Genomic DNA, 15,289 nt, shown 5'->3' with positions numbered 1-15,289 from the left:
CCAGCACTAGAGCATTTTGATGGAATTAACCATTAATTTATTGAAGGTAATTACTTACTAATTGTTAAAGATGCGAATATTAATTGGTTGCACTATCTTTGACAAGTTAATATGAGTTAATTTTTCATTGAAAAAAAAAAAAACCCCTCATACTTGCAGTCCACGATAGACTAGGGACAAGTTACAACTAGCTAAAAGAAGCAACAACAAAACGAGAGAAACTTATTCACAACTCTGCTCAATCACAGTCGTTCGTTTCAACAATGAGTGGTTGAGATACGTGTTGGTCCAAAAGCAACCCAATAGGGGGTGAATTGGGTGTCACATTGACTTTCTACAATTTAAAAACTAAGCGCACGACAAAATTAAATCAGCACAGCAGCAGGATGGAGCTAACTCAGAACAATCAGCAACATAGTAAACTAACAAATGGAGCATGTAACATCTGTCCCACATCGGAAGTCTACATGGATGATCTTAAGCATATAACAAACATTGTGGGCTACTACTAGTACCTTGTGCTTAAGCTTTTGGGCCATGTGGTGTGGCTTGTGGATCAAAATCAAGGTATTGGGCCAGTAGTCTGCTTGGGGCATTACAGGTGGGGTATCAAAGTCATCCATGTACACGACCATATGGGCCTTTGGAGTTTGGTTGGATTTGGTTATAGGTTTGATTAGTATCGGTGATTATAGTGCTTAACCCCTCGCGAGGGCGCGAGGCTATAAAGTTGGGGAGATTGTAACACCCGTCCCACATCGGAAGTTTACATGGATGATCTTGGGCGTATAACAAATCTTGTGGACTACCACTAGTACCTTGTGCTTAAGCTTTTGAGCCATGTGGTGTGACTTGTGCATCAAAATCAAGGTGTGCTTAAGCTTTTGAGCCATGTGATGTGGCTTGTGGATCAAAATCAAGGTGTTGGGCCAGTAGTCTGCTTGGACAGCAATAACAGAAAACTAATGAGCAAATTTTAGGGCTTTAATATCGACTATTCAACCAATTATGCAAGCTATTCTACTCCAAATGTGATTTCAGAATTATATCAATTTTCTTATGCAATATAGATATGCAAAAACTGAAAGTAAAAGAGTAAGGGAAAGAAAAATCAAACACAAGGATTTTATAATTGTTCAGTCTGCAACTTTACGGCCTACTCTGCTCCCCAAGTGTCAAACTCGAGAATTGCTGCACTATTTCCAATAGTTGTTACAAACATTTAGCTTTGCGGATGTTAGAGAACCTTACAATAAGCGATTACTCCAAATTCACTCCTAACTAGCTAAGACTCCAGCGCTAGTCACACCTAAACCAAAGTGATTTTTCTACCCAAAAATCACTCACAAAAACGGTTTCAATCTTAGACAAGGGTGTGAAATCCCTTTTACAATAACGTTCAAAGATAACACTCAACCTAGTGTAAAATAATCAAAATGAAGAGCAGAGTTGATTGGGGAAATTAATTTCAAGAGATAGCTCACAACAGATTGCTTCCAAAGTTGTGTGTATATCTGCACTTGTTCTTCTCTTACGATACGTTTTTAAACTTTGACCGGTAATAGTTTATTTTAATCTGGACAGTCTAAAATACTTTTGGGCGCTCGAGATTGAGCGCCGTAAATCTTATTTACGAAATCATATTTACGGAGGCTCTATAAATAAGTTTTTCTCCAACAAAACATTGCGAAAGAGGAAACAAAAACATCCACCAAACGGTTACACAAAGATATTTATTCGTCTTTATTTAAACTTTTTTCGCATTCGTTAGTTTTTTAAAATTTTCATAAATTATTAATTCGTCTTGAAAAGAAAAATATGGAAAGTAAAAAATCATGATGAAAATTTGGAAAACTTTCACTAAAGACAAAAATAATCCCTCACGGTAACTTTCTAGATTATGTTTACCTTCATTTAAATGAATTATTACTTTTTATTTATCTCCCCAAGACAGAGCAATAGTGCCAAAAAAAAAAAAAAAAACAGGACGCAAAACTATCCAACTAAAAAATTTAACTAGTTCAAAAAGATTAATAGTGTTTTCTGTTCCACTGTTTTAGTTGGTTATCAGTTGTCGTTGTATAATTTTGCTCTGTAGTTAAATTATTTGTAAATGTTATATGACGAATATTAATGAATTGATTTTGTCTTATTAATGAATTGATTTTGTCTTGACCCAAAAAAAATTTACTAGGCTTATCTTATCTACCAAATCCGCGGGTAATCTACGGAGACTATTTTTCCCGCGCCAAGGCGCCACGTGTCCTATAAGGAATGATCCACGTGGTAGTCAACTCTCAGTAGCAGCAAAGTTCTCGTTTGAGGTCGTCAGCAACGGTTCAATTACGAACACTCACTCAAATCTGGGGTTTCAATTACAGAAACACACACACACACTCTCTCTCTCTCTCTCTCAAATGGCGACGATCGAACTTGCAAATCTGGGGTTCCAATTGACGCCATTGCCAACAATCTCGCCGTTTAAGTCCAGAACTTGTCGTAGCCGTCTTCAGTTTCGCAATGGTTTGGGGCCCTCTGTCAACCGCAGAGCCGCCTCTATTCGACCGCCTTCGTGTTCTCTCGTCGACGAGCAACAGAAGCAAGGAACAGAAGTGGTTTCGTTGTTTAATGAACAAGAAAATTCACTTATTGAAGCGCTTATCGGCATTCAAGGCCGAGGCCGCTCTGCTTCTCCCCAACAACTCCAGGTACGATTCTCTACTCAATTCAGTCTTCCTTTTGTGTTAAAAATACTACTAGTATTTCATCCGTACATTATACTATTCTTTGAATTTGTGAGAAGAAATTCAAAAAAATAATAAGCACGTGAGTAATTATTTTTTGATCCGAAAATTGCGCATTTTTTGGTACGGAAACACATGGTTCGTCGAAATCAATTCATGTGAAACATGCCCTATCTGTTTGGTTGATGAGAATACAGAGGAAACATTTAAGAAATGGAATCTTGAATTTGAGCTTTTGAGGAGTATGTATTATTGAGAATTTGCCATAGTACTTAAGATCTTATTCTTAAATTCAGTGTTGTTTAGTGTTAATTGAGAATTTAGACCATTAAAGCGTACTAATTTCATTGACTCTTATAGACTGTTCCTTGTTCCAAAGTTTGAGAATATCTGATAGTTATGAAAAAATTGCACAGGAGGTTGAACGGGCAGTGCAAATTTTAGAAGGTTCAGAGGGTGTACCTGATCCGGTTTGTGATTCTCTTCTGTAACTATAGGTTTTCTTTTTCTAACTCTTCTGTTTTCAATTTTTTCCCTTATTACAGATAATGTAGAGCTCTGGTTTTCTGTGTTAAAGTGAATAGGGTCAGAATTAGATGTTACAATTTCTAATTACTCCTTAAAAGTTCTGAATTGAAGCCATGCATAAAGTACTGACCCAGTGCAAAACAAGAGTCGCCGGAGGTCGGAGACTGGTCGTCAGTGGTCAGTGATGTTGGTGGTGGTGCTGATCAAATCGAACCAGAGATGGGGAGAGATGAAGGCTGTCTACTGTGATGTATGAGCGAAAGAGAGAGGGAGATGCTGCTATCGTATGAGAGAAGGAGAGATGCTAATGTGCAACACTGGCGATGGCTGCCGATGGGTCCAAGAAAACCTGCTCTGATACCATGAAACTGAAACTGAACATTTCAAATACAACGGCTTGAGTTTACAATAAAGGAGAACCCAGATAAATACACAGGAAAAAGCCCTAAAACTATAATGACTAAACTACCCTTAACATAAAATAATATTACAAAAGAACCCATACAACAATATATATTCACAGTATGATTGACATTCGATTGACATTTCTATGGGGCTGGCTAGCTATGCTTGGGATGAGACAATGATTAATATTGTATTCAGTTTTTCTATCACTATTTGGTCTGAGAAAGGTAACTGTGAATCTCTTTAAGTGACTGTATTCTAACATTTGCAGACAAGCTCTAGCTTGATTGAAGGTCGCTGGCAATTAATGTTCACAACAAGACCTGGGACTGCATCTCCTATTCAGGTTGACTATATACTTTTGGTTCAGTTATTTTTGTAACCTGATTTGGAGTTTCAAGCTCGTGTCTTCTTAAATACTAGGTAGGTGTAGCAAAGGAAACAAGATACACAAAGGAATATATTAAAACTTTAAACTCATGCATCATCAACCATAGCCCATAGGATAAAAAAGATGAATTTGGGTTTGGTTATAGGCTTATAGCTTTACCTAGTCTAGGATGTGGATACTTTTTCCCAGTACATGGTTTTTCTACGAACCACTTTTCATTTTTCACAATGATTGCTACATGCTTTTCGTCCAATTGTAGAGAACATTTGTCGGGGTTGACATCTTCAGTGTATTTCAAGAGGTACACCTGCGAACAAACGACCCGCGTGTGTCCAACATTGTCAGATTCTCTGATGCCATAGGTGAGCTGAAAGTGGAGGTATGACTTCAGTGTCGGTATTTTATGCTCACTTTAATGCTACAATTTCTTGAACTCCTTAGCACCTTTTGAGATGCCTATCAGATCACATTTGCATTTTAATTTAGAATCACGTTGAGTTGATTAGTGGAGTGAATACTTTATATATCTACTTGTTGCATATTGATAGGAAGTGACTGTAGTTCACAGTAAAGCAGAATGTATTGTCATTGTCTTTTCAATCTTGTGGAAGTTATATCAAAAATGTGTTCGAGATGATAGGAAGTGACTGCAGTTCACAGTATAGCAGAATGTGTCGTCATTTAGATCCAGATGATGAAGTTTGCTGGAGTTGTTGCTTGGAAATGCTTGCTTATCAGGCACAGCTGCACAACATATGATCCCTGCACAGCTGCACTGTATCCAACTCTAACCATTGTGTACAGCTCACCGACCCTGATTAGATCTTTCTAATAATTTATCCTGGTCAAAATTTACTACCAATTGTCTTTTTGTTTGAATGATCATTCAGATATCAGTTTAAAATAATTCATTGGGGTGTCTCCCAAAGTTGACGAAACAAGAATTTATGATGGGGATACTAAACAAAATCAAACTGAGAGCACTTTCTTGAGATCCTATCAAAGGACAATTATCGTAGTGGGAGATAAGTTTTCTAATATCCTTTGCAGTTTGTGCAACATTGTTTTGTTGATGTAGTCATACAGAAGGCAGGAATAATGGGAATGAAGCCCACTGCCAAGTTGAAGGTTGCAGAGGGTTATTGAGAACTTGAGATTGCCAAATGACACACATTCAAATAAGTTCTCCCTGTGTGCTTAGTCTCTTTTGACATGACTAAGAGTCTAAGAACATGCAATATCTGAAACTGGATTGTGGATAAAGTTATTACTTATTAGGGATGGAGTGAGAATTCTCTTCATATCAGCTTTATCGCAATATTTGGGGGGTTTTTCCTTCTTTTTGACAGTCTGTAGGTGTCGCACTGGTTTTGCTGAAGACTTATTATGTTGCGATGCTTTAATGGTTGGAAAATAATTATTTTTTTATGGTGCTGATATTGTTTGACTATGATGAAGTCTTTTGAAGCTAAAATGAATAAACTAATAAGGCTATGTTACATGATTGTAACACTTGAACATAAGTCCTCTATGTGTGTAACAAGTAGCCAGACAATCGGACTTGATTATGTATCTGAAAAGAGTCTTGGCATAGAAGTATGCGAAAGAACTTGAGTTTACCATTTACCTGCACATAAAAAATTGATTTTATGCATGTAATGGTGTTCTAAACACCATTTCATCTTAGAAAATAAAAGAAAGAGGTTGGCACATGCTTATTTTGGACATCTTTCAGTATCATTGACATGGAAATTAGCTAAATACGACAGTTAGACATATACGTCTACCCGACATCCAAACCCGAGTCTATGTAAGATAGTAGTAGGGTGAAAAGCTTGGTCCCCCAATTCCTTGCACCCGCCCCTCAAAGAAACAAGAAAAAATACAAAGAAACCACGATAAAGAGAGAGGAACTTTTGAAACTGCAATAAAAAGAAACTCCACAAAACTTCCCCTAAGATACGATTTGTATGGTGATTCTGACCATAACTCTTATCTAGTTTGACCATTATTGAGGAGCTAGGTGTAGAGTGTTATCCAAACGCTTTTATCTTATGTTCTTATATGGATATTTTAATGGCCATCATGTTTACTTTCTTCTCTTGTTGGTATTTGTTGTTTCATTTTTTGTTTTCTCTTTCCCCTCAGGCTGCAGCATCAATTAAGGATGGAAAACGAATACTTTTTCAGTTTGATAGAGCAGCCTTTTCTTTAAAGTTTCTTCCATTTAAGGTTCCATATCCAGTACCATTTAGGCTTCTTGGAGATGAGGCAAAGGGTTGGTTAGACACTACATATTTGTCCCGTTCTGGAAACCTTCGTATCTCAAGAGGAAATAAGGTAACTAAACAGCTTATTTTTCTGCATGTCTGCGTTTGTGCCACTAGTAAGAGTTGCTCAAATTCCTTCAAGTATGTGATGTGTCAAGGACTAAGGACTACCAGTTATGTTGTTGTAGTGCAGGGCACCACATTTGTGCTGCAGAAGATTAATGAACCAAGACAAATATTGCTGGAAGCCATTTCTAAAGATAAAGGAGTGAGAGAAGTAAGATTTCCTTTTAACTCTACAAGGCTATAAGGTATCTGTTAATAAGGTGTCATTTTCATTGTAGTGTTGCTGATATTCTCATCTATTACTTGCAGGCAATTGACGAGTTTATCTCCTTGAATAAGAATGCCGCTACAGGTGAACCAGAACTCTTAGAGGGAGAATGGAAAATGATATGGAGTTCACAGGTACTTTTTGTGTAACTGCCTAATTTGATTACCTTTTATTGGAGAAAAATTCAGAATTGTATTGATTCCTCAAAACCCATTATGTTAGTGTTATGTTTCTGCTAAACTGGAATATGGCAATGAGACCCGTTGGTGCAGTTCAGTGACGCGAGCAGATTAACCTGCTGGTTTCTTTTAATAAACCATATGAATCCTCAGTTCGGGCGTGTAATGCACATGGTATCTGCAGTGGCAATCATACTTGTTGTAGGACCCTTCCACATATTGCTTGTGTACGAAAATTTCTTAGCTTATGAGTTCACATCACATCCTAGTAACGACGAGTCCAAAGCCACAAGTCTTGCACACATTCCCACAGATTGTTTGCCAAATCTCTTCCCAATGTATTTATCTAAGACCTAAAGAATAACAAATAGCGTTGATACTCCTCTTGCGTTTATTTGTTTACAATATTGTTTTTTTGCTATAGTTGAATTGTGCCAAATGCTTTGCAGGTGGAGACAGATAGCTGGTTAGAAAATGCTGCAAATGGTCTTATGGGCATGCAGGTTCCATTCCAGAATGAACATTACTTCATCTATTGTACCATTTATATGCAGTTCACACAATTCTCTTCATACCAAAATTATCTTATGCTATTGACATACTCAAATCTTCTAATGTTGCTGGTTTAGATAGTCAAGCCGAATGGAAAATTGAAGTTTCTGGTCGACATGGTTCTTGGGGTTAAATTTTCCATGGATGGCACATTTGTGTAAGTTTTCTTGTTAGTTCAGTTCCAGATGGATATTGTCTAGAACACGACTTCTTGTATTTGGCAAAATACAAGTTCTAACCAATGAATATGAATCAGCTTTTTTACTTATTTAATAGCTTTCAAGCTGCATGTTGGTATTGCACTTCTCACTAGCTTGGATAGTAGTTAAGAGCAAACATCGGAGATTACTTAGAGCTTTATGATCATGTTTTGCACCCATGTCCATGTGATGTGGTTTAGTTAATGGTTACTGACCTACCTACGCAACCTTGATACACGCTTGCTTGCAAAGACAAAGCGAGAAAGCACGAGATTGATACACAAACACAACGAGTTCATAATGTATCCTAGACATGTTTATATGGCGGCATTAGCTCTGCATTAGTACAAGGAGATGAGAATGCGGTTTCACTACATATGGGAAATGCTTGTATACAATAGAGGGTTATGCTCAATGACTTGCTAAATTCTTTGGAACAAACTACTAACTTGTTTTCTGTCAGGAAATCTGGCGCCAATACATATGATGTTAATATGGATGATGGAGCCATTCTGGCAGGCCAATTTGGACTTCCAGTAGAACTGGGAAGCAAGTTCAAGCTGGAGTTGCTGTAAGAATCCTCATTTAGTCATTTCACTTCCTGATATAATAACTTGTACAAACTAAACCCTTATGTTACTCTATTGACATTTTCAGTTATACTGATGGGAAGATCAGAATTACCCGAGGGTACAACAGAATTTTATTCGTCCACATTCGCACGGACGGGTCTGAGCAAAAATGAATTATCGCACCACCCACCGGAAGGAAACATGTAGTGTAGAGTTTTTCACGTATATATGTTGCTTCTGATACATGAGAAATATCTGAAATTTGACTGGACTCTGCTCATGTTATTTGTGGAAGATACGATAGAATGAATGAGATTTTGGAGATTACAAAGGAGTTGAGTTTCAAAGTCAGTAGCTTTTAAATGAGGATTGAGGAGTGATTTTCATACTCACTCCATTTTGTAACTTTATTTTGTCCAAAAAAAAAAAAACGTTTTCATCGAGTTATTCCAAGTGACAATATAGGACGACTAATTAAATGAAAAGGGTAATGGAGTGCTTTTATACAAAGTACATAACGAGTCAACGACAACATTTTGTTAATATCACGGGTGTCTAACCCAGTTTATGTATACTAAAAACTACTCTGTTTATGAATAGTTATTGAGGTACCACTTGAAAATGTCACATGCTACTCCAAGAGAGTTGAAGAATTACACTCCCCTTTTAATATTGCCTAGCTGCCTCCCCAAGCTCGAAAATGCGAGGGCCGATCTCACACGGCTCAGCCCTCACATGGCACTGATCCATCCAAACCATATCGGATTAACCAACCCATGTGGTACGAACCGGACAACCCAAATACGGGTTTGTACCTGACAGAATGAGAAATTATTCGTTGCCCCAAGGGCAATACGTCTTTTTTGTCAGGTGGTGCCTCTCACCAATCAAAATCTGCCTTGTGGATTAATTGTCAATCTGAAAATCTACCACCGTCTGAGACATTAAAATATCCACTGACACATCTTTCTCTCTCCACCAAGACACACCCTTTCTCTCTCTAAAATAGGCGTGTACAGCTAAAAATTCAAACTCAAAGTTCTGTTTAGTAGCCTTTCAAAAAAAAAAAAAAAGTTCCGTTTAGAAGAAGCAAAAGAGCCAAAGACCCGCGAGACTAAAGAGAGAGTTCCGCTAAGATTTTTGGATTTTACTTTGTTTTATTTTTATTCAAAAAATATTTGGGTAAAAATCTTAATTTTATTTTTAAGAGTTCTGCTAAGATTTTTGAATTTTACTTTGTTTTATTTTTATTCAAAAAATATTTGGGTAAAAATCTTAATTTTATTTTTTTAATTTGTTCGGACAAGACGAATTGATAATTCACAAAAGATAGGTGCAAAATTAACAAACGAGATCTTTTTTTATAAGAACAAAACAAGAAAAAACCCAAAATCCGTTGAGTTCAGCTAAGGGCTATTTGGGATTTTTGGGGTTTTTTTCGTTTTGCTATTATTCATATTTTTCACGTTTGCTAGTTTTTTGGGACAAACTTTTGTGGATTATTGATTCGTCTTGAAGAAAGAAATCGAAAAGGTAAAAATTATGACTTTTACCTAATATTTTTTCAAATATATTCAAGATAAAGCCGAAAAAGCCAGGTTAAAGTAAAAATTACGACTTTTATCCAATTTTGGAAATATTAGGGTAAAAGTAAAAAAAAAATTACTTTTCCGATTTTTCTCGTCGAGACGTATCAATAATTCACAAAAGCTTTTCTCAAAAATTAACAAAAGCGAAAAATATGCGAATTTTGGGTTTTTTTCTTGTTTTGTCCTTATTCAAAAAACTTTTGTGTTTGTTAATTTTGGGCCTAACTTTTGCGGATTATTGATTTATCTCATCAAGACGAATAGAAAAAATAAAATTATGACTTTTACCCAAATATTTTTTTAAAATATCCAAAATAAAACCCAAAAGCCATATTTCAACCAATATTTGGTTAAAAGTCAAAGTCTTCACTTTTTACTTTTCTGATTCGTTTTGACAAGATGAATTAATAATCTACAAAAATTAAGCACAAAATTAATAACCGCAAAAAAAAAATTCGAATAAGAAAAACAAGAAAAAATTCAAAAATCTTAACGGAAGTGAGTAGTTTGAATTTATAGGTCTACACGACTATTTTAGCAGTAATGCTACACACACAGCATTTATGCACAGATTTTGTGCACAGATTTGTTGTGGGGCCCATTACGGGTCTCACACAAATAATCCGAGCCGTTCATTAAATGTAAAACATTTTTTCAACGGCCTCCGTAAAAAATCCACTCAATCCGACACTTACAGATGCTCGATTCAATCATTTAACTTTTCATTCGAATTTCAGGATAATGAAAAGTTAGATGATTAAATCAAGCACTTATAAGTATCGGATTGAGCTGATTTTTTGCGGAGGCCCTTGAAAAAATGTTTTACATTTAATGAACGGTTCGGATTACTTGTGTAGGACCCGTAGTGGGTCCCACAATAAATCTGTGCACAAAATCTGTGCACAAATGCTGTGTGTAGCATTGCTGCTATTTTAGAGAGAGAAGGTTGTGTCTTACTGGAGAGAGAAAACTGTGTGTCGGTGCATAATGACTCAAACGGTGGTAGACACAGACCGAGATTTTGATTGGTGCGTTGACAAAAATGACGTGTTGCCCTTGGGGCAACGAATAATTTCTCTGACGGAATTTTTCCCCTTTGTAGAAAGCTAGGGCTCATATCATATATTCATTGCTCCACTGGCGATGGCAATTCCGTCGATTCACCGCCATTAGCGACCCCTTCCTTCACACCCAGGTCTCTCTCTCTCTCTCTCTCTCTCTCTCTCTCTCTCTCTCTCTCTCTCTCTCTCTCATGTATCTATGTGTGTTTTTACTGAGTATAGTTTCATCAATTTCAGGTCTTGTTTTCTTATTGTGCTGTTGGAAAGACTTATACTATATCATTGTTTCTATTGAATCGAGCGTCATGGTTGAATTTCCTTGAAGTAAAATGACTGTAAATTGAAACGAGTCAAATGACTGTAAATTCCTTGTATTTGTGTGACAGATAATGGAAGGTAATCAATTCCTTGTATTTTTGTGACAGATAATGGAAGGTAATCAATGTGAAAGTTCAACGGTGGCAGAGAATGGCAATGAAGCTCCAGGTAGCATAATTGAGCTCTAAAATTCAATTTTTTTATTCTGCAACCCATTATAAGGTCCATTATTTCTATTTAAGGTCCTGTTCGATTGGCCAAAGCGGCTGTGTCCTGCTGGACAGCATTTTGGATTTTCGAATACGACAATTGATTTTGGGATTACCTATTTACTATTAGACAACCAATTCCACATGACATGGTATTAATATAACTATGTACGATAGATTGCATTATTGGTAATCCTCCCACTTTTACTCCAGTGGGATCACAGATCGTATGATGATATAGTCTGGCCAAACAGGGCTTACGTGCATTACTTTGATGTTCCAACCATTTCCCATTAGATAACTTTCTTGTACATTTTGTTAAATTAGCAGACACATTGTCAATATGCCAATCCTTATAGTATCATCCCTTTCTTTTCAAGATTCTTTCTGTGGAGTGTCCATTGCTTTATATTTACTTGGTTACCTGCCGCCATTCATTCTGTTTTTCACTTGTTCCTTTTTCTCTCTTTTATATGACCTTGTCCCTCTGCCCATGGGGTTACTGTACATAGTAATCTATGGTCTGCTCTTTATATAGGACTATTGAGGTAGGCCGCAGGCTAGGCCACAGATATGATATTTGGCTTATTTAATTTGTTTGTTTTGGTTCAGATAGTATTACACGTTTAGTGTAAATTTAAGTACCGAACTTTGCAGAAATGCTTTGTCCAGAATCATGCTTCCTCATTACTGCATTCACTACTACTTTGTCTATTGGTTGTCAACATCATGATTTTTTTAAGTTCTTTTAATTGCACCTACAAATGTCGAGCTAGGAGGGAAATTATATTGTCTGCTTGTGCTTCCCATAAGTATATAGCGCAAAGTTTTAAAACATAAAATATATATATATATATATATATATATATATAGTGCAAAAAGTTTATATATATAGTGCAAAAAGTTTAATTTGCTGAAATTAGTTAATAAGGTATTGAACATAGGGAAAAACTAACCTTTTGCCAAGAGCCAAACCTTCATCCTTCAATGAACAGTAAAAGTCAACTCATACTTCATAGTATGGATTGATTATAAAGCATCATGTTGCAGATATCCTTACCCCCTCAAGTATCTTATAGAATTTTTTGTTCAGATGCCGTAGCTGATGTAAAGAAGAGGTGTTGGGATCAAAGAGAAGCTTTACCAGGGGAGCCTCATTGTGTAATTTGTTGGCGCTATGGCGAATATATATGTGACGAGACGGATGATGATATATGCAGCCTTGAATGTAAACAAACTCTTCTATGCAGAGTTGCCAGATCACAGGCCCCAGTTGGTCTCCCACCTCCTACAAGACTACCCACTACGGACGAGTGCTTTTACGTAAGAGAGAATGATGAAAAATTCAATTCTCAGTCTCTAACTAATGATCAGACTGAGTTGCTAAGGAGGAAACTTAAGGTTAATGTTAGAGGGGACTTGGTTCCGGCACCCGTCTTGTCATTTAATTCTTGTAATCTTCCTCAAAAGCTCCTTGATAACATAGAAGCGGCAGGATATGAAATGCCAACTCCCGTTCAAATGCAAGCAATACCAGCTGCTTTGGTTGGCAAAAGCCTGCTTGTATCAGCGGACACTGGTTCAGGGAAAACGGCTTCTTTCTTGGTTCCTGTAATTGCCTCTTGCTCGAACTTGAATCACGAAAAATTCTCAAATCAGAAAAAACCATTGTCGATAGTTCTTACACCTACCAGAGAGCTCTGCATACAGGTGGAGGAGCAGGCTAAGTTGCTGGCTAAGGGTCTGCCGTTTAAAACTGCACTTGTGGTTGGTGGGGATCCCATGGCCGGACAACTGCACCGCATCAATCAAGGAGTGGGGGTGATTATAGCGACTCCGGGAAGGCTTATTGATCTTTTAACAAAACATGACATAGAATTAGACAATGTTTCAGTTCTGGTTTTGGATGAAGTGGACTTAATGCTTCAGAGGGGCTTCCATGAACAAGTATTCCAGATTTTTCAGGCTTTATCACAACCTCAAGTTTTGATGTATTCTGCGACAATATCAAAAGAAGTCGAGAAGATGGCTTGCTCAATGGTGAAAGGTATTACTGTTGTCTCTGTTGGGAAGCCAAACAAGCCAAACGGGGCTGTGAAGCAAATGCCCATTTGGGTTGAGTCGAAGAAAAAGAAACAAAAGCTTTTTGACATACTGTTGAGCAAACAGCACTTTATGCCACCAGTTGTTATATTTGTTGGTTCGAGACTTGGCGCAGACCTACTTTCTGAAGCAGTGGCGGTAACCACTGGAATTAAAGCTTTATCAATCCATGGAGAAAAGCCGATGAAAGAGAGGAGAGAAATCTTAAGGTCTTTTCTCGTTGGAGAGGTTCCAGTGCTTGTGGCCACAGGGGTTTTGGGTCGAGGAATTGATCTCTTGGGTGTGAGGCAGGTTATAGTTTTTGATATGCCTATTTCTATTAAGGAGTATGTTCACCAGATTGGAAGGGCATCCAGGCTGGGGGAGGAGGGTACAGCAATTGTCTTCGTAAATGAGGAGAACAAGAAAATATTTCCAGAGTTGGTTGATATTTTGAAGTCATCTGGAGCTCCTATTCCTAGGGAGCTTAATTCGCGATACACAAAGACTACTTTTCCTTTAGGCAAGGGCCAGAAGAAAAGGAAGCATAGTAGCTGAAGTTTCAGTGCCACTACACATTCACCGGGGTCCTATTTGGAGCAGAAAAATGGAGGATGAGGTTCAAATAAGGTTCATTGGCCACCCACCCTTTATTCTGGACTCTGTTTAAATCAGATCCCCTCTGTAGAGTTTAATGGTAACTGTGATTGATTGAGCAACATTACCAGTGTGCGCTTCTCCTTTATGAGGTATGACCCCCTCTGTTAAACTTGGCGGACAAATTTATCAAAACGGGGCACACCTATCACTGTAATGCTGCGGTCATTATTTTGGACAATGATGTATCACTGCATGTGTCTGCAGGTTAGAGACTTGCTTATGGTGGCAGGTGGCCTCATTTTAAGCTGTATGAATTCTGCCAGGTGTAAAAAGGCAGAGTCAGTACGGCGGGAAGTTCTGCTCGTTGCCTCTTTGAATGGAACATAAAGGTTGAGACAAGCCATCAGTCGCAAACTATTGGTTAAAACTTGCTATCCTCCTGTGACATTCTAATGGAAATCTGATCAATAGGTTCCTTGGGACCTAGGATGATCTGCTTATCTGAGTTTTACTTTACATCTTTGTACCATATAGAATCTCACCGAAAGTAATACCAACCTATGATATGAGCATCATGTCGTTCCTTTATATTTTCCTCTTTGTGATGCGTTGATTAACATAAAATGTACTGTGGATGTAAATAAAAGGGTTCTGGGATCTTGCATTTACCATTGCTCTGTGTTTGCATGTGAATCTGTCGGAAGCTTGATTTGGCAAATATGTATCTTTAGGACATCATGATTCACATAAGACGTACTGTACTGTGGATGTAAACAAAAAGATTGTGGATCTTTCATTAACCTGTGTTCATTATTTTCTTCTTCTTTGTTTCGCATCAAAATCTGTCAAAAGGCGGATTTTACGAAGACTAAAGTCACTTAGCAGGAAAACAGGCAATCTATGCAGGGCTTGTAGTGTGGCACATGGGCCGTCGATCTCAACAATGAACGGTTGCGATGTGTTTTTAAACTGTGACCGTTAATAAATAATCTCTTACTGGTAAAAGATTATCTTCAATCTGAATTGTTGATTGATGAGATCGATGGAAATTGTTGATTGATGAGATCGATGGCTGTGTGCCGCACATAATCAAGACATTCTTGGTTTTGTTGCAGCAAAGAACAAGCATTTTAACGTGAATCTTATGATCTTGCTCGCTGATGCTTTTATTGGCACACAATAAACTGTGTTTTAAAGCCTCGTTTTGCTACGAGAAAGAAGACTTATTTTTTGAATTAAAGGTGATATATTGTGA

At 37.4% G+C, this 15,289-nt stretch overlaps 2 protein-coding genes across 6 annotated transcripts in view; both read left to right on the top strand.

Moving 5' to 3' along the window:
- The first annotated feature begins 2,352 nt into the window (after window positions 1-2,352).
- The window catches only part of LOC131313743 (probable plastid-lipid-associated protein 12, chloroplastic), a 43,217-nt gene continuing 30,280 nt past the window's right edge, over window positions 2,353-15,289 (top strand). Inside the window, exons 1-11 of one of the 2 annotated variants that reach the window (XR_009196302.1) lie at window positions 2,353-2,708; window positions 3,161-3,214; window positions 3,949-4,023; window positions 4,328-4,447; window positions 6,217-6,408; window positions 6,532-6,615; window positions 6,714-6,806; window positions 7,301-7,354; window positions 7,481-7,560; window positions 8,067-8,174; window positions 8,261-8,421. Coding sequence is in view for 1 of the 2 variants with exons in the window: in XM_058342236.1 (XP_058198219.1) it covers window positions 2,418-2,708; window positions 3,161-3,214; window positions 3,949-4,023; window positions 4,328-4,447; window positions 6,217-6,408; window positions 6,532-6,615; window positions 6,714-6,806; window positions 7,301-7,354; window positions 7,481-7,560; window positions 8,067-8,174; window positions 8,261-8,348 (1,239 nt within the window). In the remaining variant the exon portion in view is untranslated. Of the gene's footprint in view, window positions 2,709-3,160; window positions 3,215-3,948; window positions 4,024-4,327; window positions 4,448-6,216; window positions 6,409-6,531; window positions 6,616-6,713; window positions 6,807-7,300; window positions 7,355-7,480; window positions 7,561-8,066; window positions 8,175-8,260; window positions 8,507-15,289 lie in introns of those variants that run through there. The other variant, XM_058342236.1, reaches the window with a different exon arrangement.
- On the top strand, window positions 10,819-14,705 carry LOC131313742 (DEAD-box ATP-dependent RNA helicase 41). Of its 4 annotated transcripts, XR_009196301.1 has the most exons (4): window positions 10,819-10,959; window positions 11,251-11,311; window positions 12,446-14,183; window positions 14,299-14,705. XR_009196301.1 is itself a non-coding variant. In XM_058342234.1 (3 exons), the coding sequence occupies exons 2-3, from the start codon at window positions 11,254-11,256 to the stop codon at window positions 13,990-13,992; spliced, it is 1,605 nt and encodes a 534-aa protein (XP_058198217.1). In that variant the 5' UTR covers window positions 10,819-10,959; window positions 11,251-11,253; the 3' UTR covers window positions 13,993-14,705. The 4 variants fall into 4 exon arrangements, 3 of the variants coding, with proteins under 3 accessions (XP_058198217.1, XP_058198216.1, XP_058198218.1); XM_058342234.1 differs by having other exon boundaries at window positions 12,446-14,705; XM_058342233.1 differs by lacking the exon at window positions 10,819-10,959 and adding an exon at window positions 11,028-11,133 and having other exon boundaries at window positions 12,446-14,705.

The sequence above is a fragment of the Rhododendron vialii genome, chromosome 13a, assembly GCF_030253575.1.
Source record: "Rhododendron vialii isolate Sample 1 chromosome 13a, ASM3025357v1".
Classification (NCBI taxonomy): domain Eukaryota; kingdom Viridiplantae; phylum Streptophyta; class Magnoliopsida; order Ericales; family Ericaceae; genus Rhododendron; species Rhododendron vialii.
This window is presented reverse-complemented; position numbering and strand designations above follow the sequence as displayed.